The 23,916-nt window shown below is 41.0% G+C and overlaps 1 protein-coding gene and 1 non-coding gene across 5 annotated transcripts; both read right to left on the bottom strand.

The window, feature by feature from the left end:
• Positions 1-80: 80 nt before the first annotated feature.
• nucleolin (nucleolin multifunctional protein) lies at positions 81-12,602 on the bottom strand. Of its 4 annotated transcripts, none has more exons than XM_039649642.2 (17): positions 12,435-12,602; positions 9,711-9,812; positions 9,506-9,638; positions 9,301-9,417; positions 7,822-7,950; positions 7,602-7,730; positions 7,296-7,430; positions 7,127-7,216; positions 6,824-6,947; positions 6,409-6,545; positions 6,094-6,220; positions 5,881-6,011; positions 5,654-5,792; positions 4,316-4,455; positions 4,096-4,222; positions 3,578-3,855; positions 81-701 (listed from the first exon to the last, which is right to left on the bottom strand). In XM_039649642.2, exons 1-17 carry the CDS (start codon positions 12,450-12,452, stop codon positions 643-645), a joined length of 2,115 nt encoding a protein of 704 aa, XP_039505576.2. In that variant the 5' UTR covers positions 12,453-12,602; the 3' UTR covers positions 81-642. The 4 variants fall into 4 exon arrangements, with proteins under 4 accessions (XP_039505576.2, XP_039505560.2, XP_039505567.2 ...); XM_039649626.2 differs by having other exon boundaries at positions 9,277-9,417; positions 12,435-12,592; XM_039649633.2 differs by having other exon boundaries at positions 9,277-9,417; positions 9,506-9,635; positions 12,435-12,592.
• On the bottom strand, positions 3,925-4,059 carry LOC120461854 (small nucleolar RNA SNORA75). Its single transcript, XR_005618257.1, has one exon. It is a non-coding gene; the product is annotated as a small nucleolar RNA SNORA75 (small nucleolar RNA).
• Positions 12,603-23,916: the final 11,314 nt, after the last annotated feature.

Genomic DNA, 23,916 nt, shown 5'->3' with positions numbered 1-23,916 from the left:
CAAATTTAGGAAAAAGCCTAAAATTACAGTTGTAGATCTTATTTGCAACACATACACACCTTTCAAAAACCACAACCAAACAGTTTAAAAACCATATTTAATCAAAATGGTTCTTTACATTATGAAAAATCTGAACTGGAAAAAGAAAACCTCAAGTCACAAAAGCCAAATTTAATGGACATATAAATTTGACATTATCCTCACAGAGCTGTTGTCCAACCTCAACATTCAAAACTCTCATATAGATTTATCTCTAATTACTACTAAATAGGTGTCAATCCATGTATACGTTACAATATGCTTTGCACATTAAAAAGGTACTGCACATTAAACTTGCACCTAAAAGGCAACTAAAAAAAAAGTTGATGAAATTAAATAAAAATTGAGGGAGAAATGGAAAACACACTAACAAAAGAAACAAAACAAACCGTAGCATGTACAACATGTACCTAAACCAGCAGAGCATAATTACAACATTCACATTTCATTTTTACTCGGATGGTTGGGACCTCTCAGAACTCAGTTCATGGGGAGCGTGGGGTCGGGGGTCACTGTACAGTTACTGACGCTTTCTGGAATGTCCTAGAAATGCTCTGACAAAAGTGGATTTAAGCAATGAAAACAGTTCATTCAATTACAGACTTAATCATCAAACTTAATCTTCTTTCCTTGTGGCCTGTCCCCAAATCCTCCTCGTCCACCTGAGGGGGAGAAAAGAAAAGTTTCAATTTATAATTCAATAGTTTGTTGGTATATGTAGTGACTAACATTAATAAAAACTGACAGGGAAAAACATTTAAATTGCAGTTAAGTGGAATAAAGCTGCAAACATCAATGAACTGGTCGCATTTCTAGGTGTCGTACTTAAACCATTCTAGAGTTTTAATCTAATCAACATCATATTTAGTGAATCTCATCTGAAGGCTTTTCAAGATCTTCAAAGTCTGTTTCGCCATGAACGGGAAGCTGTTGTAACTCCAGGCGGCCTCAGGAAAAAAGTGAAGAAAACAGCAATACGCTTTTAAAGCGGTAAATATAGGTGGATTATGACCGTGTGCCACAGCTTCTGCAACCAGTAGGTGGCGCCATGACTCTGAATGATGGCATGCATGGCCGTTTACAGCTGGTATACAAGGCCCTGTTTATACGAGAACGCTCGCAGGTGAAAACGTAAAAATATTTTATCGGATGTGCCTTTCGTTTACACGGCGACTGCGTTTTTGAGGCTTAAAAACGCAAAGAAGCGAAAACACCGCCACGTTCCCGTGTAAAGCATGAAAACACAGAAGTCTGCTTGACCGTGAAGGTTGTACGCAGACGCATGGACTTGGTGTTGTTGTAGGATGCACTCCTAGCCGCCTGAAGTGCATACTACATTGAATTTCACACACTTTTGCGTCACCATTTGCACACGGATTCCCCACACAAAACGCCGTGTAAACGCAGAATAAAGTGATAACGCAACGCCACTTTCGCGTTTTCTCTTCAGAATCGTTTCTGTATAAACACAGCCTTAGATGCTTTGTTTGATCGGATCAAAAGTGGATGACGTTATGGTGCGTTCTATTATTCATCCGTCTCAGAGTTCCGAATCGGAAGACAGATGTTGCCTAGCAACACCCCCTTTCCACGGATTTCTCCTCTCGAATGACACAGAGCAAGCATTGTTTCAGAATTCAAGATGGCTGCGCCCTGGGTGACTTGTAAGTATGAATTGTTTTCATTGTTTTTAAATCGCTTTGGTATTTTAAATGACGATTATAATCACTCGTATCACTGCGTCCCCTGTTGGTATGGGAATCGGTTGTTTTGAGTGCAATCACTAAGGTTGCTAACAGAAGATTAACATGAAAATTTCTTATTTTGAAGCGCCTGGTACTCGGCCAGCGCTACCATTACAACAGCTTTCTGGGTGGCGTCCATTTTTATCTCTGACACGCAAAACATAATAGAACGCTTGAAGTGTGGACGTGACGTCATATCCGAAGTCCGAGTCGGTTCGTTGGCTATAATAGACCGCACCATTAATACAGGTGTAAACGGGGTGTAAAAAGCTTTTCTACTTTCAACCACTTGCAGAATATGCTTGAGTAACTACAGCTTCCAGTTTCATGGCGAAACAAACTCCGTAAAGCCGCCATGAAAACTCGATCTCCACAAATGCCTTTAGAAGAGCCAGAACGATATATCGACAGGCCGATATTAGGCATTTTCCAAACTATCGGTAGTTAAAATGGCCGAAGAGTGAATATTTCAAAAATAAAATAAAAACGGACGAAACACGCTTGAACCATGTCACGAGCGTTGGAGTTGTATAGTTTGTCCACCAGAGGGCAACTCGTTGAGTTGGTCACGATACAGACATTGCTTGAATAACAATTAAAAGAACATCCACATCAGTTCTCTTAACTCAAATAAGAATCACAAAATTTGTGACCATCATGTCCAGTTTTGCTGCTGTTAAATAAGCCGAAAGTGAAGTGGAATTATTTAGCAATAGTTACGTTACGTTGTTAGTGTAGTTGACTGACTGTCATTTTAACTTTTGACAATGTGACTGAAGTATTTCTTTAATAGCGCGTGACCGTTATAGCAATGAGACGAATCATCTCTCCTTGGCCTGTTATATTGAAAATGTATGTTTTACAATTTGCAGTATGACGTTATCCATTGCTAAATTATGGCTCATCATAGACTAGCTAACAAGTTTCTTTTTAAAGCTACACTGTGTAACTCTTTTAGTTTATTCTTAGTTAAAAACACTTAGTTCTTACAAAAATATATGTGCTCATTAATGTATATTTACTTCGTTCAAGTAATAAAGTATTCTCGTGAGTGTATAATATGCCATTGAAAAATACATTGGGGTAAGGGGTTCTAATGTCGGTCGCCATGTTGACCCTCCATCTTGAAAGTACATTAGCCAAAGAGGGACATACCCGTTTATTCAAGCTTCACGTTTACGTTTGAGTTAACACTCATGGACGAGGTCGAACTGGAAGCCATGATAATCTTGGACTACATTGGCCACCGTAGGAGTTAAAACGAAATCGGAATAGAGAGGAACAGAAACTAATATTCACTGGATGGTCATATACCTTTTTACCGCTAGATGGGGATAAAAATCACAGAGTGTAGCTTTAAAATGCATTATCATATTATTTTAGTTAAAACTCATAAATAACTAAAAATAACTAATGTTAGGGAAATCTGTTCATGTTTTGTTGAGCGTTTCTGAAATAAAAAAAATAAATAAATAAAAAAAAAGGCTGATATATCGAAGTATTGGATTTTAAAACCAAACAATATTTGTATCGGTATCAGCCTTTAAAATCCTTTATCGGTCGGGCTCTAGAAGAGATGCACCAAATGTGATGTTGATCGAATTAAAACTCTAGGACAGTTTATGTATGACGCCTGGAAATGGTTAGTTTTGTAGATGTTACACAATCCCACTGAAAGGTAGGGTAAGAGGAACTTTCAAATATTCTGTAATCAAGCTATTTGGTGCTCTAATCATTAATTACAATGCGTTTGTGTCTCGTTACGAATCATGTTTTGGGTAGTTGACACCTACCTCCTCCTCTCCCTCCTCTGAAGCCTCCTCCGCCGCCTCGTCCTCGTCCGCCCCTGAATCCACCTCCTCTACCGCCACCCCCTCGGCCTCCGAAACCCCCGCGTCCGCCGCCTCGTCCTCCAAACCCTCCTCTGCCGCCGAAGCCCCCGCCTCGGCCGCCCTCGCCCTTGGGCCTGGCGTAGTCCAGGGTCACTTTGCTGCCGTCGATCTCTCCGTCATCCATGGCTTCTTTTGCGGATTTGCAGTCTTCTTCACTATCGAAGTCTACGAAGCCGAATCTGGGGGACGAATCCATATTCAGTGAACATTCAAGGGGGTAAAAACAGTTTCTGGATCGAAATGGCTAAAGATGTCTCACATCAGACATGGGTGCTTTCCAATGAAACGCTTGGAAACACCTGTTTGAGTGTGACTTTGAATCTACTTCTCGTGCGAATCCATACAACGCCACTGAACTGACAGAGAGGAGCTCATGAGAAGCACAAACATCGGTTTGAGGGAATCGAACACATCCGTACCCTTTTGATGATCCGGTGTCTCTGTCCATGGCGACTCTGGCACCAATGGCTCCTTCAAAAGAGTCTCTCAGAGACTGATCTGTGGTGTCTTCTGACAAACCTTTGACAAACAGGGTTTTTGTAGGCCCTACAAAGGGTGGAAATGGTTAGAGCTTTGATTCTTACCAAGCGTTTGCAAACAATATTAAGCTGATAAAACTTTAGCAGCAAATCCACAAACCAGAGTTTCCTCTTCCTCCTCGCTCTCGGTCGCTCTGACTGAACTCTAATCTGATGCTTCTGCCCTCAATTTCTGTGTTGTTGCAATTCTCCAGCGCCTCCTTGGCATCCTCCACATTTTCAAACTCCAAAAATGCATATCTAGAAAAACAAAACAAGACATTAGACCAGTCCAAGATGCTTCACACAAATGTTTAGAGCCAAAATTAAAACATTTTACTTTCTCAATAGACATTAACCGCCATTCATTAGTGATGCGAAAACTTGCCCAACACACCACTCCTTTACAGATAGACATTCTTAGCACCGTAAATACGGTAAAATGATGACCAGCTTTATTTAGTGTAAGAGCAAGAGAAAATTAAATTCTCCTGAAAAATATCAGGAAAAAAAAAATGCTGCTTGATTTGACAAACTTGTTTACAATATGAACGTTTTGTAGAACAAATGGCTTAAGAATATGGCGCACAGCCATTGATTTTGAAATTAAGTCACACATGCACAGGAAATGGATGTTAATGGTATAGCCTTCCAAAGCACACTCCATTGTTTTCTCAACAAACTGGTTTAGATCATACCTGGATTGTAGACAGCAATATGTTAAAATGAGTGGTCTAAAGTCATCAGTTCAAAAATGCAAACTAGGTGTACCACAAGGTTCAATATTGGGCCCTTTGCTTTTTTTTTGTCTGTATATAAATGATCTACCTGAAAGTTGCAAGGAGGTCGGTTGTCAAATGTATGTAGATGACGCTATTTATTTAACAGCAGAAACCTCTCATTTGGCTGCAGAAATGTTAACTAGACAAATGGTCAGCGTTTCCCAGTGGCTGCGGATAACCGTTGAACTTTAAATTATAACAAAACAGTTTCTATGTGCTTTCAGAAAAGAAAGTGCATCAAAATTGACCTAAATGAAACCAAGGGAGTGGAAGAATTTAAATATTTAGGCGTCATTGTAGACTCTAAACTTTAGTTTGATAGCCATATTAAAGTGATACTCCACTTTTTTGGGGAAATAGGCTCATTTTAACACTCCCCCAGAGTTAAACAGTTGAGTTTTACTGTTTTCGAATCCATTCAGCTGATTTTCTGATATTTAGAAGACGATGAGTAACCAGACAGTTTCTGGTCCCATTGACTTCCATAGTATGGTTTTTTCCTACTATGGTGGAAGTCAATGAGACCAGAAACTGTCTGGTTACTGATAGTCTAAATATCAGAAAATCGGCTGAATGGATTCGAAAACGGTAAAACTCAACTGTTTAACTCTGGGGGAGTTGTAATATGAGCCTACTCCAACACATCCTCAAAGACACTAGTGAAGTGCTGGACGTACCCCTTCGGCCTGCCGTTGTTCTGGGGTATCCTGATGGACACGGCCTTCTCAAACACACTCTGGAGTGAATCTTCACTTGCGCTGAACGCCAGATTGTTTACGACAAGGACTTTGCTTGAAGCACCACCGGTTGATTGAGCTAGAAAACAAGAAACGCATTTAATTAGCATTGATAAAAACAAATCTAAAACAGGAACTTAAGACCACTAGATGGCATTGTTGCTCACATCTCCCGCTCTGCCGGCTCTTTTCCCCGGTGAAGTCTACCGTGATGGAGCGGCCCTGAACATCGGCACCTTGTGCCTCCTCCAGCATCTTCTCTGCGATCTCCTCGGTCTTGAACTCAACGTAAGCGATTCTGTCACCAAAGTGGAGGATGTCAGTCAACCGTTTGCTCAAAACAAGTTGCGTCAACACAAACAGTCACAGGTTAAGCTTACCCTCTGCTTGAACCGTTGTTGCCCATCGGTACTCTAATATCAACAGCCTGGTCGAAGAGTTCCTTCAGATCGTCTTGCGTTACGGAGTAGGGGAGGTTCTTTACGAATAAAGTGCGTGCATCTCTCTCTGAGGGGAGAAAGACGGTAAAACATTGGCTTCTGGAAACTGAAAGTTACCATGTATAGCACGCCGACGGATCCAGATCAGTACTTGACCATCATGGTATCCACATGAGAGTTCAGGTGTTTGATAAGCTGACATCCTTTCTAGACTCGGTTGGATTGGCGTTTGAAGTGTCGGCTGAAGGACATTACCTTTTTTGCTTTCCTGGGAGTCCTCCTTGCTCCTGGCGCGGTCGATTTTCAGCGGCTGGCCCATCAGCTTCTTGCCGTTGAGGGCCAAAGCCTTCTGCAAATCCTCTTCAGATGCAAAGTCAACGTAGCCAAATTTCCTGCAAAAAGACATTTGGAAGATTAATTTAAGAGTCAAATCAACATTCAAGAGTCAAATAAAAGTTCAAGAGTCAAATCAACATTCAAGAGTCAAATCAACAGCCAAATCAACATTCAAGAGTCAAATTAACAGTCAAATCAACATTCAAGAGTCAAATCAACATTCAAGAGTCAAATCAACAGCCAAATCAACATTCAAGAGTCAAATTAACAGTCAAATCAACATTCAAGAGTCAAATCAACATTCAACGATTTAAAAAAAATTAATTCTCCTTACTTGGTCCCACCAAGTCGCACATCCTGAATTTCAAGACCTTCCTTTGAGAAGAACTTGGAGATCGCAGATTTAATTTCGTCAAAGTCCTTATTGCAGTTCAAGTTGCCCAAATAGAGACTGAAACCTGAAAGTTTACACCAAAGTTACTTCACAATTCCACGACAAGGACATACACACTTTTCCGTCAACTAGCATCAGAATTGATAAAAAAGGTGACATCACATTCATCAGTATTAAGTCCCTTTTGATCATCATATGTAGTTAAATGCGCAAGAACTAAAGAAGATAGAGCGCAAGTCTCACCTTCGCCATCAGTTTTAGCTTTCTTAGCAGGTGGTGTCGCCTTATCTTTTTTAGCCTCCGCTTTCCTCTTCCCTGGAGTGACTGGGGGTTCTGGACAACAAAACATGGGCGTTTTAGAAACGAACGTCTGCCAATCTGCAAAAATACAATAACAGTGTTGCGCTCATACCTTCTTCCTCATCATCATCGTCTTCATCATCATCATCATCATCGTCGTCATCTTCAGATTCCTCCTTTGCTTTCACCATTCCTGCCTTTTTGGCCTTGGGCGCAGGAGTTGTGTCCATTTCCTCCTCTTCTGAATCTGAGAAAACCAAAATCATTTGAGAAAAGCAAAAAAAAAGTTGATGTAAAACAAAACAAAAAAAAGACACATCAGCTCCACAGAATCATCCAAATCACTCAGCATTAAGTCCCTTGTGGTTCATCATGTGCAACATACACACATATATAATAAAAGAAAAGCCATTCTCACCATCATCTTCATCGTCGTCATCATCTGATTCCTCCTTGGGTGCGGGGGCTTTGGCTTTGGCTGCGGGAGCTTTCGCTGCGGGTTTAGCCGCCTTTTTAGGAGGTGGGGTTTCTTCCTCTTCAGATTCATCTAAACAGGAACACAAGTTTAGACTGGGATTTACAACACAGGGGCATTAAGAGTGAAGATCCTAAGGCAGTCTGATGTCAGTGTTTCATACCATCGTCGTCGTCTTCATCATCGGACTCCTCGGCAGGAGCCGCTTTGGCCGCAGGAGCCGCTTTCTTGGCCGGCGTGGCTTTGGCGGGTGCAGCTTTCTTGGGTGGGGGGGCCTCTTCCTCTGACTCTTCTGCACAAGACAGGAAATGGTGCAAATAGAGTTGTTAGGTCACATCGTCTTGAAATCACAGAACACGAGGGTTGTGCATCGGCACACGTTTGATATTCAGATGCATAATGTAAAACTATGGTGTACTGCTCTAAACTGTTTATACACCAAATTGTCAAGCACCACGGCCAACAAAGTCATTATCAAATGTGCAATACATGTATATATAAAAGTTGTACATTACAAACCAATTGTTTAAACCTTCGATGTTTTAGTATACAAACAGTAGTGATTTAATTGGTTTTTACTCCCAAATTGCTTTTTAAATGCACACTTAATTTAAGCCCTCAAACCGTATTCACTTTATAGCCCTTAATCCTGTAATTGTGGACAAATGACTCGGGGCACAGAGACCTGATCCTAATTTTTATTTATTATAAATGTTACATCACTGTCTTCGATAAAGTTTTGTCTATCCATTTATGGGTTTTTTTTATTATTTGGGGGTATTTTTAAATTTATTTACTTCAAAAAGTACCATATTATCTTCAATGTAAATTATGCTTATTTATGTTTTATTTGTTTAACTATTTTAAAATATCATTCTAACAAGTTCTTAGAGCTAAAACCTAAAGATGAAGTGACTTTGCTGTCACCTGGTGTCTTGTTTTGGCTTATTTTAGAGTGATCTAAATTAGTTTTTCCCATTCATTTCTATGGGTGCCCATTTTTGACCCAAATACAAGATTAAGGAGTTTTTTTTCCACCCACTTAACATTGTAGAATTGAGTCTTGAGTTGCAAGTCTTGTACCGCTCAGATCAAGGGAAGTATTTTTTAAAAATAAGTCAAAACTATTTAGCCCACATTTGTCCAGAATACAGTTTTAGGGTTAAGTAAACACAGAATGACAGTGCAATAGTTTATATTTTTCATTCTTATAGCAGACTAACAAGTTTGCTCATTGAACGGCTCTAGGTCGAGTAAAGCGTTACACGACTTAGTTTACAAGCCGCTTTGACGTCTTCAATAAAGTTGGTGTTTTTACTAAGTGGTTCAGTGTATTTGAACAATCCTTCAGATGTTCATTCATGTCTATTTGGTGCTATAACTAGTAGTAAAGAGCTGATCATACAACATCACAATGAATTTCAGAATAAAATTGACATTTTGAAACAAGACACTTTCATATAAACAAAAGCATAACGCTTATCGCGATCTATCAGATGGAAGGTGCGCCACAAATGATGGCTAGAGAACTTTCACACATCAAACACTGAACAAATAACGATTCTTGGGATGTAAGAATCGATATCTGCTCTCCAAAATGAAAATAGATTAAACATACTGTTCTTCGCCAGTGTTTTCATACCATCATCATCCTCGTCACTAGACTCCTCAGCGGGCGCTGCTTTCTTAGCCGGGGTCGCTTTAGCAGGGGTGGCCTTAGCAGGGGTGGCCTTCTTTGGGGGGGGAGGAGCTTCCTCTTCTAATGGGAAGAAAGAAGAGACAAATACTAGTTAGACGTCAGGCTTGGGATCAAAGCGCACTGTAAAGTTGAGGAAAGATTTGCGTACCAGAGTCGTCGTCGTCGTCATCATCATCATCGTCGTCATCCTCGCTCTCCTGTTTGGCCGCAGCTTTGCCGTTCTTCACCGCCTTTACCGGAGCTGCATTTTTCTTTGCTGCAGCTTTGACTGGTGGAGCCTGCTGAAATTAAAGTTGGTTATGAATCACGCTGCAAATAAAGTAGCGGTTGCAGATTCACAGTCGAGTCGTCACCTCTTCCTCATCGTCGCTGTCCTCCTCCTCGCTGGATTCCTCTTCCACATCTTTGGGAGGTGGAGGTGCCTTTTTCTTCAGTGGCGCTTCTTTCTTCGCTGCCTGCAAACATAGAAATCAGCATTTACTGTAACCACTTGGAAAGTCCGCCGTTAAAGATCTCAAAAGGATTGACAACCCACCAAAAACACGAGTTCAGTTGACAAATTTAATTTTGAAAATTTGACTAATTTTTGTATTAAATATCTTTTAAGTGACTACATTATGAATCAAAATGTAAGACAAAAGCACTAATCTGTTGATTAAATCCTTAAAATGGCAATTAAATGAAAAACACAGCACTTCATAGGGCCGCTTTTTTTAAAGGGATACTTCAGGATTTAGTATTGAGCTTTATATTAGTAGAAAAGCTACAGTATTTTTAAATTACCGTGCTTTCCACAAAATCATTGCATCATTGGAAGATTTTTTTGTCCAGAGGCTAAAGACTACAGTCAGTAGTCGGGTCTGTCCCGCATGTTCTCAACCCGCCCATAGAGGGCGATCTCACTCACAGAATGAACGCATAGTGTCGGCCATCTTTGTTTGGAAGCTAAGCTAGCAGGCTCTTGTTCTGTGGAGAAAGCGGAGTAGTAGGAGTTGCCATCCTCTTTTTCTCGGATATGTCCGGCCGTCGATGTCGGGATTCAGCTTTTGCTTTCTGCAGTCGCCAATTATTGTTTACATGTACAGCTTTTGTTTCAATCTAACTGAATTCATTCCGATTGGTGAATCTGAATTTAGTGTTTACATGAACACTAAACAAGTGATCGGTTGATGTGTGTTTTAACATTGCTTAGAAAATTCCCGCTCCTCCGTGAGAGATACGAGATTGCTCACAGGTGACGCTCATCGGTTCTCCCGCGGGCCTCACTCGCCCCGGTAAACATAATGAATGGTGACGGTAGAACGCAAAAGCTGAATCTCGGACATTTTGGCCAATCTTTACATTTTCGGGCTGACTCATCACAAAGACTCACTAGTAGCCTAGACTTGTAGTTTAACTACTGCGCTCTGTTACCGGTAGGCGTGGCCTCCTAGGGCAGCGTAAGTGCATTCTGGGAGTTGTTGTCTTTCATCCACATAACCCAAAAAACATTTCTGGCTTTTTTCAGTCTAAAAATTATTTCTTCTACATAAATGACCCATTTGAAAAACACATTCATCTTTCCAGGTGAAGTATCCCTTTAATGGACTGACAAATTTGACAGGTTTCATTACATTAATTAGAGATGCTTTTTGATTACTAACATTTAACAGAATCGTTAAATCAAAGTAAAAGCTGGGTGAAAAGGATTTAGAAGGACATAAAATGCGATCAAAGTCAAGCACACAAAACGTGCAAACCACAGCGTGCATTTCCTGCTGAATGAGAAATGTAGCAGTGTATATGTAAAGTGCATATCACATGCTGGCAGTTTCAGTTTCACTTTAATTTAGGCTTCAAATTAATAATAATAAAAGACATTTCATGCTGCGGTCTAATTCCTAAAAAGTCAAACACTACTGCATAAAAACAGAGATATTCAAAATGCAAATCCAGCAATGGCGTTTGAAATACAACATATTTAGAGGTGAAAACATTGGTTTAGATAACTGATGAAAAAAACATTTAACTTAATGTTTACGCAACAAACGTCAAAAAAAATTATACATATGTTGTGCACGCAAATGTCCAAATGATCGGAGATGCAGCAAAATCAAAAACAAAGAAAATGGTGAATGGGATGCATACAAAACGAACAAAATGGCCAAAACATTTTTGTATATTCTGTGGATCATTTAAGTACCACGTGCTTCTCTCGCGAAGCGTCTATTTATTTTGCACACGTTTGTGTGCGTAATTAAATTAAACTTAACACCCTTAGATAATACATAAAATTAAAATAAAGAAAAAGAAATTTAAAGTTAGGGTTTGAAAGTACTATTTAAACAGCAAAAACCTGCGTGTGGAAATTCCGCTCGTGAACAAACCCACGTGGTTTCGCGTTACACGTGGAAAACCCACATGCGCACTACCAGAAGAGTAAATATATATATACACATTTTCTCGTTTAACATGCAAGATTAAGCAAAACTCGGGTCGTGCTCACATATAATACTGGTATGAGTCGCGTAAATATGCATGAACAACGCGATGCGGTTTAATGCAGTGTTAAATGTCTGCTCGTTGACTTCAAAGAGCCAAAATGGAGGCGTTTAGCATCAAGCTGCATCGCTCCACATGGCTAACACACGAGTTACAGCAAAACCACGACACGATAAAAGCGCTGCAAACATCGTTGACCGGCGCGGAAAGATTTATTTACTCGCTCAACACGTGTAGAAGCCGTGTAATATTAAAAACTAACACATAACGTTATTGTTAATGAGTTATCAGCTGAGGCCTACCAAATCTGGAGAAGCATGGTCAGCCCGGGAAAACGGGTAAAAAAACAAAAACCGATTACATATAAATTACATCGTTTCAGACGTCACGCTTTATCATTAAATCACAATTTGCACTTTTGTGTTTACATCGCAACGCTATAAATACCTACAATGGAAATAAGCGTGTCGCACATGTGGGCCTTCCTGTTACAAGCAGTACAACAAATATATGTTTTTTTGTTGTTGTTTTTTTCGCATTTTGAGCCCCTTAACGTGGAGCGTTGAATTGTTACTGCGTGTTTGCAGAAATCTTACCTTAGCGAGCTTGACCATGACTGAATGCTGTTTGTGCTGTAAAGCTGGTTTAGCTGTGAGAGTGGCGCAGGTTGAAAGCGTTCAGTCACACGTGGTTCTTCTCTCTACAGGACAGAGGAGCGCGAGCGGATTTGCTTTTAGTACGTCCCGCGAACTCCGCCCAGTGACGTCATCCGTAGTACTCGATTCCGAGCTTCGGTTCGTTTGAACAGTTCGTTTCGATTCAGTCATTCTTTTTCTCAGCAGATGACCGTGGCCCACATATGCCCACATCCCGCGCGAACGACATGAAAGTTACTGAATAGTTAAGTAAGGTTGACATTTACATGGACTATTATGTAGTGAAAAACAACAACTAACTAACCTAACTAAATAAATAAATAAATAAAGAAAGCGGTGTAAAATATATATACATTAATTAATATTAATATGATTACATATATATATATATATATATATGAAGAGTTCAGATGCAAAAGCCTCTAAATGCCATTTGAAATTTTCTTCTTTAATGATGATTTTTATCAAACTTGTATATTTAAGTTCAGTAATTTGACTTAAATAACAATTAATAGGTAATTATCATTGCCATTTAAGTGAAATTACTGAACTAGAATATATAAGCTTGATAAAAATTATCATTCTAGAAGAAAATTTCAAATGGCACTTAGAGGCTTTTGCATCTGAACTCTTCATATATATATATATATATATATATATATATATATATATATATATATATATATATATATATATACTGTATATCAATTCATTTCTATATATTAATGGATGGGTCTATAATTTATTTGAGAAGGTTTTTTTTTTTTTTTTTTTTGACTGTCTTTTTTCTCACTCGCTATCTGGCTTGAACTTAGCTGTTACCACGTGTAGTTTATCTGCCACTTTCTTCTCACTTTAAAATTAATTTTCTTTTTAATTTTCTTTTGTTGCTGTCCTGAACTAAACACATCGGAGACACATCCCACAACACTACCCCCACCATGGACTGGCAATTACCACTAATTCCATTCCATCTAAATATACTAGCACACACTCTCTATGTCTGTATGACTAAAGCGCCCAGGGAACGATGTCGTTACGTCACTGTGCACGTCCCTAAAAACGCTTGCAAGTACATTGCTTTGGGATTATCTCTAACTCATGTACCAAGAAAACTTTAAAAACAATTGAAATATGTAAGTCTTTTAATCTTTTCGTTTGATATGTAATCTTGTCTGATATGTACCCCTGTCTTGTGTCTTTTTTCTTTCCATTTATTTGTTCTATATCGTGACTGTTTTCTTCTTTGCTTATGTTTCAAATTAAAAATAAATAAATAAATAAAAACACTTGCGTGTTTCTGCAGTTTCTCCTGGCTTTGCGATGGTCAGAAAAGATGTTTAAACCCGCCCCAGACACCGACGTAAACATGACGTGCTAAAAGAACGGTTCTAGTCAAGCAAAGAGTTGGTGCCGCTTTGGAACCAGTTTTCCCGGCCGCGAACCGGTTCTTTGGCTGTCGAAACACAAAGAACTGGTTCGCGCGTAGGCACCGGCTCCGAACCGGCTCTCAAAATGCTTTGGTGGAAAAGGCGCTTCAGTGACCCAGTCCCCAAACTGGAGCGGTCCCCGGCACTGACGTTGGGGCCGAGGTTCGCGCGGAGACTGGTGTTGTGGCTCTCCCACCACACCCCCACCAATAGTCAAGTATTACATGGGAAGGAGTGGGTGGAAGAGACCCGATAATGTGAGAATTAGTAGCAGGTGGAGCAGACAGCCAGAAGGGGCCATCACCCAAGGCAGTAGAGTAGAGGCTGTGTAGACCGAGATCCTCCCGGTCTGCTGGGTGCCCATCCACAGCTGGTGGCATGATCTCAGAAGGTGTCCAGTTCTGGGATTGGTCCAGGACCCAAGCGTTGTCCAGGGGCTCATGACTGCGGGAAGCTTTGAGTTGATCATGTTGGATGACTTTGACCTTAGCTCTGGGGCTTTTCTGAATCCAGTAGACTAGATCATCTAAATGTCCCATAACAAAGTAAGGTCCTTCGTATGAGGGGAGGAACATGACGTGTTCCTTTGATAAGATACCACACCGCATGGCCGACTTTGTACTGTGTGTGGCAAGCATTTTTGTTGTATTGTCTTTTTGAGCGCGTGACTGACTTACTGAGGGCTTCTCGGGTGATGTTATGGGCCAGTTCCAACCGCTCATTTGTTGCACATACTTGGGTGCTGAGGTTGCATAGTCAGAGTCCGGTAGCTGGTCCACTGGCTCACTTATTTCACGGCCGAACATCATGAAGTGGGGGGTGAAACCAGTAGCGCTGTGCTTGGTCACTCTGTAGGCCATAACTGCATATGGGATCATCAGGTCCCAATTCCAGTGACAGTGTTCGGAAGTGGAGGTCAGGATCTTTTGTAGTGTGGCATTAAAACGCTCAACTTGACCGTTGGACTGTGGTCTGGATGGTATAGTGTGGGTTTTGTCAATGCCAAACAAACGGTACATTTCTTGGAATACCTCTGATTCAAAATTGTGCCCTTGATCACCGTGCAAAGAGTGAGGCATTCCAAAGCGACACGTTTGCCACTGTCACAGCCTTTTCGTCAGAGATTGCAAATGCTTCAGTCCATTTGGTGAAATACTCCTGTATTATGAGTATATAACTGTTTTTATGTTCTGTCTCATTGAGTGGGTCCATAATGTCCAGTGCAATGTGCTCCATGGTGGCTCCAACTCTGACAGTTCCCATGGGTGCTTGTGGAGTCTTGTGGGGTCTGGCTCTGCATGCGCAGTTTGTACAAGTCCGGCACCAGAGGGCCACATCTTCTCTCATGTGGTACCAGTAGTATCTGGTTTGAAGTCTAGCTACAGTCCTTTCAATACCAAAATGTCCACCTACTGGTCCTTCGTGCATTTGGCGCATAACATCGGGTTGCATCTTGTGTGGGAGGGCCTGTGGGAGAGACCAAGTTGAGCTAACTGACCTTCCGGCTCTTTCATTCGTGTGAGCCAGCGCAGGCTACTGTGATCAGTTCGTACCTGGAAAAGCCTCCCAAGTAGGTACTGCCGAAAACATGATGTGAAATCGACAATGGCTTGCAACTTGTGCAATAGTTCTGCTCCGCTTTGGTTAGTTTGCGGCTGCCGTACACCAACACACGTTCTGTGCCACCCTGCATTTGTGACAAGACCGCGCCAATACCGATGTCGCTGGCATCGGTGTCCAGGATCATTCCACCATGGGCCAGTGAATAGCCTAAGACAGGGGCTTGGGTAAGGTGGCGCTTGAGCGCGTCAAAGGCAGCTTGGTGTTCAGTGTGCCACTGGAAGTGGGCATTCTTCTTAGTCAGATTATGTAATGGCTCAGCAATGGAGGCAAAGTCTTTCACAAACCTGCGATAGTAGGAAGCGAGGCCAATGAAACGTGGACTGATGTGGGAGTGGGCCAGGCTTGGACTTTGCTGACTTTATTGGGGTCAGTGGCCACACCATGCTCAGACACAACATGACCTAGATAGACAACTTGACGGCGGAACAGGCAGCATTTGGCTGGTTTCAGTTTGAGATTTGCCTGTTTAAGTCTCTGGAACACTTGGCTTAGTCGCTGCAGCATCTCGGGCACATCCTTGGCCAGCACGATGATGTCGTCCAGGTAGACGAGGCAGGTCTCCCACTGCAGGCCAGCAAGGATGCGTCCATCAGGCGTTGGAATGTCGCCGGCGCGTTACATAACCCGAACGGCATAACGTTCCATTCAAATAGTCCATTACGGGTGCAAAAGGCAGCTGTGCGGCGGGCCCTTGGTGTTAGCTCAACTTGCCAGTAACCTGCAGCAAGATCCAGAGTGCTGAACCATTTGGCAGTGGCGAGGGTGTCCAGCGTTTCTTGGATGTGATTTAGTGGGTACGCGTCAGTGATGGTGAGGTTGTTGAGTGCCCTAGTCTATACAAAAGCGATAAGTCCCATCCCTTTTATGCACCATAACGATTGGCGAGACCCAACTGCTGTGGCTGCTTGTGGCAATGCCGCTCTGAAGGCCCTCACTGATCCGCTGTTCACTGGAGGTCCCGGCCGGGTTATGATGTCATGCTGCACAAGACTGGTCCGGCCTAGATCACCAGGTCCCTTGGAAAAGACTCTTTCATAGGCACACAACAGGTTCAATAATTCAAGTTTTTCCTTGCCATTAAAACTAGTGGAACTCTGGGCATAGAGCTCCTGGAAGTGCTCTGGAACTGCAGGGGGCTGGCTGGAAAGTCTGCCGCGGTGGGGACACTGGACGGGGACAAGGCTTCCGCTTGCTGGAGGAGGCCTGCAAACGTAATGGAATGATGTTGGTGGCCTGTGCATTGACTAGGGCTCTGGCAATGAGTACTCTATGCTTTTCAACAAAGCCTTTTGTAGGGCTAAGCATCATGTCTCCCTGAGCTTCTCTGCAAAAATACACTTTGCCTTTGGCTAGGTACTCTTGTCCCGCTTCAACCACAACAGTTCTGGCTACTCTTACAGCGTGTGACTTTGGAACAGTCTCTGGGTGAAAGTAGGGCACTTCTTCTCCAAACAGAACCATGCGGTGCTTACCGAAATCCAGGCGGGCCTCAGCTTGGGTGAGGAAAGGATGGCCATGCAGCACCTCATTGCCCTCTATGTCTGCTACCAGGAAGTCCACTTCAACTTGACAGTTGTTAATACTGACTGGTACCTTGGCCTCACCAAGCACTGACACTTCTCCTGGTTCACCCTGAGCAAATTCTCTACAATGGATGACTGGAGTGGTGGTGGAGTGGTGCTCCACTGTCCAGGACTGCACATACCTCCAGCTCAGATATGCGCATGTGAATGTTCATTTCACGACTCTGGCTTTTAAGGTGGAACACGGTGGTCAGCGGGCTTTCTTTGGCGGCCTTTGAGAAGAAAGTCTCTGTGTTTCTTTGAGGGGACGAGCACTGGCTTTGTTTGCGACCCCAACCATTACAGTTATAGCAGCGAATGTCACCCCTTTTAAAGTTCTTGTGCTGCTTTAGTGCTTTTGCAGGTGTGCGTGGGACAAAGTGATTGGAGGATGGGCTAACTGCAGAGGTAGTAATAGTCACAGTCTCATTTTTGTCCCTTTCTCTGACAACAGCGGCACAGGGTCTGCGTTCAGTGAGGTTGCTGGCCCCTGGCTGCATGATGCTGGTGACATAGGAAGCAGCTCTCTTGGTAGTGTCATGACGGTGGGCTATCTCGTAAGCTTTAGCTAGTGTACAGTCTTAGAAAAAAAGGTTCATTGGGGTTCTATATATGCAGCATATGGGTTCTTTACTCAACTCCAAAGGAACTTTTATGCTAAAAAATGTTCTATAAGGACAAGAAAGAACCCTTTTGCCACAAAGGTTTTTTTAGACCATTATTCATTCATATGTTACATTATTTTGCAACATTTTGTAGTTGTAATTAAGTTATTGTTTATTAAACTGTTAATGTCACATTTTAATCATACTGATTTTTGGAAGATAAAAACTGAAATGTCACTCTGGCTTTGTTTGTCTGGCTTTCAGTTGTTTGTATATCTCCAATCAGATGCATTAGGCTTGTCTGCACTTTACTAAGCTCCTCTGATATGACATTCAGTGACAGCTTAACTTCTTCCATTTATTTTGCCAAACTTGGAGCCATTTCTGCTGATTGCTAGTTGCTGAGACTTCAGGTAATATCCTGGTTACCCAAGCACATGCTGTAAGTGCTTAGAAGGTCAAAACCCGCAGAAATAATACAGCAATTTTAAGCATTACTTGGACATCAATGTGCAGATCATAAGCAAACACTTGGATGTCAAGTTAACTTTAAGATATTCAACAGATTGCAAAGCTGAACTGCACAGCCCTCCCAACCAGCAGCCATCTTGGATCAATCGGATCAATCACTTGGATCAATCGCCGAACTCTCAACATTAGTTCAGATCATGCTGCTATTCAGTTTTTAAGCAATTAGACTTTCCTAGTGGACTTCAAAAAAATCCCAAAACACAGGTTTTGTGGCAATGAGGAGATTATCAATCACCACAAGATGGCATCATTGCGTTTTAAATTCATGTTTCTCAGGAATTCAGTGAAGGTGCAGATCGGATCAAGCATGCCATTCTTCATACACTTATTCTGTATGTTTGTATACTTAGGTTGTTTACGGTACCAATATCTGGGTTCAACATATTGGGTCATCAACCCTTTGTTGGGTTATGAAACCCAATGGTTTCTACAAAAAAAAAAAATGTTTCTTGAGCATCATTTCCGAAGGATTGAGTGACACTGAAGACTGGAGTAATGATGCTGAAAATACAACTTTGATCACAGGAATAAATTACATTTTATAGTAGGCTATATTGAGAAAACAGCTATTTTAAGTAAGTAAACTTTAGTAAACAGCACCTATCACAGATAGAAACTCACAAAGTGCTTTACAAAGTGCAACAATTTAAATAAAAGAACAATAAAACACAGATAAGACTATCAGAGCGTAAAACAAAACGTAAAACATAAAAGCCCAATCCACTAAATCTTGTCTAAATAAAAGTGTCTTCAGCTGCTTTTTAAAAGAATCAACAGATTGGACCACACACAAACTCATTTGTTCCAGATTTTCAAAGTGTGTTTTGGGGACCATCAGGAGGTTTTGACCCGAGGACCGGTCCGGAGAGTGCGAGAGGAGGAGTACGGGGTCAACAGGTCTGTGATGCCCATGCAGTCAAAACTCAAATTTCACAATTAATTCTGACTGGAAGCCAATGGAGTGTGGATGAAACTGGTGTAATGTGTGTCCTTCTGTTGGTTTCAGTTAAAAGCCTGGCGGCAGCGTTTTGTCCCATTTGGAGACGACTCAGAGAAGATCTGTTAAAACAAGTAAAAAGACAATTACTATCTAAACGAGAAGAAATAAAGGCATGAATAATCATCTCCGTGTCAGCTTTAATGCTCTCAATTTAGAAATATTTCTCAAACGATAGAAACAGTTTCTGACCGAACTGTTTGATTTGAGGTAGTTTTTGATCTTGAGCAATGATTAAGGTTTCAGCCTTTTTTGTATTCATTTGTAAGTAGTTAATGTTGTTTAACCAGTTTCTTAATTCCAGACTTAATTAATTCTGACTGTTTGAATGAACAGTACTACTGAATGTCATCAGGATAAAAGTTATAAGACACACTTTTAAAATGACAAATTATTTCACTAAGAGGGCTATTAAACAATAAAAACGAAATAGGACCTAAAACCGAGCCCTGGGGAACTCCACATGACAGAGGAGACATTTCAGACACAATATTACTGTTTTTACTGTAGTTTTGATGAAGTTTTGATATATATTAAAGGTGCCTTGTGTAATGCCTGCCAAAAATCAATTCATACTCCAAACCAGATGGGGGCAGTATACCTCCAGAAAGTGAGTTGGTCTACTCTAGAGTAACAAACGAGAAACGACAAAGTCTCTATGCTCCACCCCTACCTTCACAACAACCCTAGAGCCATAGCCGAAGCCGAGCCAACTCCTAATAGAAGACATTTTGACTCCAGAGGAACGTTAAATGGTAAATGGACCATTTACCTACCAGTGATTATGTTCATATTTGTTTTGTTCATATTACATTTTTATTATTAGTTTGAATTACATTAATTTGACAGACGTTGCTGATGTTGACCAAGCTAGCGCCATTCAGAGCTGCCAACTCTCACGAATTCACCGCGAGAGACACCAAAGTCCTTTTAGGCAAGTCCTGCCACTCGGGCGCCATCTTGGCAACGCCTCCGGGCAGCTATTTCGGACTAACAAGACCAGGCTCCTATCTAAATGAATGGGCAGAGAGTCAGAACTGCACTTTCACTGGTCACCGGGACATAAAAACTGCATGTATAGAAACAGCAGTAAAATATGATTTAAAAAAAATCGCTGAAAAACTTTGATGCCTTTGCTCCAAAACAAGGTTTAAAACGCCTTTTTCCCCACAGGTTATACTTTTACTAAGCATGCACAAGGATTCTCGTCTCCGCTGTCGCAGACCTCAACTGTGCACATGCGTCAGTGGAACCAGACGATAGGCTTAAATGTTTCCCGGCTTGACTGTTAAAAGCAGACGATTGGCTTCCCAGCTGGGAGTACAACCGCCATCTTTGGTGTTACAGGTTTTCCCTTTATAGATGTATTGAGGATTTAGGAAGTGGCATGTCTCTATATTAATTGTGTCTGGAGACACGCAATTGACACTTTTCACACGCTCTCACTCACGCCACACATCAATTTTGTCACGCACAGAAAAATTGCAAATCAAAGAGGACACGGAGACCGACAGACTAGACAGAGCAGGTTAGTTATGATATAGGCCTAAAACAATCTCAGCTCTCAGATTCTGTCAATTTTAGTACGCAATTCAAACAACAAAAACCATTTTGGCACTTGTAAATGTTGCACGACAGATCCCTAGCGCAAATGAACCGATCATCTCTACTAGCTAATGGTAAAAGAACACAAACACTGTTGAAAGATACAGTACAACTTACCAAAATGTATTCCTCATGCATAATATCGACCAATCATTTTTTTAAAACTCTTCCTTGAACTGAAATGTAGTAGTGGGCTGTACTTTCCACACGATTGACATTAGGTTCAAGTACACCCACCCACAAGTCGTGCAAGTTATTCGTGTATTGCAGTTTGGCTGGTGGTTATGTTTCCCGCATACCGCCCCCCCATGGCCGAAACTATTATGACACCTGTCGGGCCACGGTAATTTAATTCAGGTTGATATCTCTGCAGCACTATAACTTGTCATTTTTTTAGACATCATCGCCCTTATTTCTTCTCATTTCTTCTCTGTAGCTTATTTTTTATATATATTTTTACCTGTTTATTTTTATCTTTTAATTTTAAATTACTACAAATGGTATAGTACCCTCTGAAAGGGTTTCTTGTTTAAAATGGGTATTTAAACATTAAAATTACAAATATTGATTTTTGATATATTCTCTGTGCTTGAATCTTGCTCTCCCAGGTTGTTTGGTAAGTTCAATGATCAGACGTTGCTTTTCTCTTCATTTATTTTAACTGAATTATCTGTCACAGCGTCCCTTGCTTTCCTTTGCAATAAATAGACCCAAATGACCCAGTGTGAGTCATAGGAAACTGGCTTTCAAGGACAAAACTGTTTTTTTTTCTTTCCTTGTGTAATTCTCCTTTAAAAGCACTCTACACACACACATGTATACTGCATTAATTCGGTGTAATACATCTGGTATTTTACCCACTTAGTGGGTCAAACTTAATTGTGGCACGCAATGCTCTTAAACTCCCTTTTGCCATTTCGGATTTAGATAAAATTCTGCAAAATACTTTCAGAGATTTATCTGAACGGTGTGTCCAAGTCTTCATGGCTCTTATATGTACTTCATAGACTTACACTGGACTCAGCTACCGTGAAGTCCACGGCTGTGCCCCAAATCCCACCCTATACTCTTAAATTTGAGGGAACAGCCTTTAGTAGTGTTTGATACCATAATGGACATTATCAAGTGCACTCATTAAATGAAAAACGGGGCAAATTCCAAACAGTAGGCTATTTCTGCTCCGGAGGGCTCTTCGGGAAGGGGACGCCATTTGTGGGGGTTTTCCAAACGAAAGTGAACAACTGGATCCCTTCACGAAAGGCCCTTCCACAAGGTATACATGCGATGGTCACTTAAAGGAAGAAATTTGATGATTTATGGTCATGTGACCCAGTGAATATAGGCCACCTGTGATTCATTTTAAAGCTAGATGGCGGGAGAGTTGCTAATTTACAAACCGAGCAATTCAATTTGTTTTGTTTTGTCCGTTATATTTTACAATTTTTTTTTGTCATGTTATGAATAGATAAGTTGAAATTCGTAAAATAATGCGGGTCCAAAGATGAGACGGCAAGTTTTAAAGTTGAGAGCAGAGAAATAACCTACACTCTCACACACGCATAAAGCATATTTTAAGAACTTATTAATGTATATAAATGTTTATTTATTTGCAACAGTTATGTTAACAGCAATAATAAGACATTTATGTTGTGATATATCCTACAGCTGATGGACACCGTGCGATGTCATGGGATGATGAGAACATTAGGTGAAGATGAGGAAATGACGTTGTCTTTCGTTGTTCCCTTCACAGAGTGCGTTTCAAACGGCTTCATAGGCTACTCTAATGGTACAAACACACACGTGCCGTGCTCACTCCAAACCAAAGTCTCCACTTCAGGGGCTCTACTCTGCCCTACGAATAGGGCATGTGGATGCCCACTTTGCGTCTGGAACTTGCGCTCAACGGCTAGAGATTTCCCACAATGGTCTGTGAGAGTCGCGCTCGCGCACTGAATGAATTCCCGCGTCAGACCATAAGATGGCGCCGCAGCCGAACCATCCATTTACATTCCTTTTTTAAAATGATTATTATACTGTTTGATTAGGTTTGTAGATAGTTTCAATGACAGAGTTAAGGATAAATATTTTCAACTCACTATTGCTGCAAGTTTCACAAAAATACAAAAATCCGGCACTCAAGTGTCCGAATTCGCTCACTCGTTTTCACTCACTCCTTCAAGTGGACTATAAGTGGAGTAATGTAGTAGGCAATATAGGGGGGCGATTTCGACACAGCCCATGAGGCGCAGGGTGTCCCATTTGCTCATTCTGTGTTTCTAGAAGAAATATCCAAACATCCTCAAAACAAGATGCATTTAATGGGCTATGCACGGCGGTATTTCCGGTGAAGGTGTAAGGATGCTCGATAACTTCCGCCGATCGTAGAATCCAATGCAATACCAAGAATTTATATTGAATTTTATACTCCAACTAACTAAAGAAACGTTAGTCACAAAAACGGATAAAACAGACACCCCTCGTTGTGTTTGTGCTTCTTTTTAAAATTATATTAAATAAACATATATAAAATTACATCTAAACGTATGTACGTTTCGTTTCAAAGACGGGAGGACAGTAAATTTTGAAGATTCTGCCATAATCCCGTTTTCCTCGGTTTTCCTCCGCTTTAATCTCCACAACCGGAAATGGACGAGCATCCTTGCGTCAAATGCGGAACTTATACGTGCATATAGCCCATTAAACCGACAGCATTTACGGCAATATTTTCAGAGAATATGTTGAATTAGCGCAAGTAAGCTAAATTGGCACTTAAAACTAGAGAAAAAACTTTCTTAATTGTTATCTGAAAACTCTTCAGATAACATTTGTTATTTTGTCTTCTTTTTTACATGAAGAAAACAAATGAAGTTGACAAAAATACTGATTTAAACTTTTTGAAGGGCAAGGATTTCTGTGCGGATTATTTATAGGCTATATATATATTTGTGTATGTGAATATATATTTACAAACCTTTGTGTTAGATGTGGTTAATCACCATTAATTGATTTGACATTCAGACCCATTTAAGTAATATAATCTGTTATTGAAAAGTAACATTTAAAACC

This window comes from Pimephales promelas, chromosome 2 (assembly GCF_988280905.1).
Source record: "Pimephales promelas chromosome 2, fPimPro1.hap1.1, whole genome shotgun sequence".
Taxonomy (NCBI): Eukaryota; Metazoa; Chordata; class Actinopteri; order Cypriniformes; family Leuciscidae; genus Pimephales; species Pimephales promelas.
The sequence above is the reverse complement of the archived record's forward strand: the minus strand, read 5'-3'. Positions and strand labels throughout refer to the sequence as shown.

What these genes read in the sequence shown, in the direction of transcription:
- nucleolin (XM_039649626.2), bottom strand. An exon ending in AGGAGGAAGAGGAAACTCTG is followed by an intron (nt 4,223 to 4,315) that starts GTTTGTGGATTT and finishes CACCCTTTGTAG; the next exon opens with GGCCTACAAAAACCCTGTTT. An exon ending in GACACCGGATCATCAAAAGG is followed by an intron (nt 3,856 to 4,095) that starts GTACGGATGTGT and finishes TTCGTCCCCCAG; the next exon opens with ATTCGGCTTCGTAGACTTCG.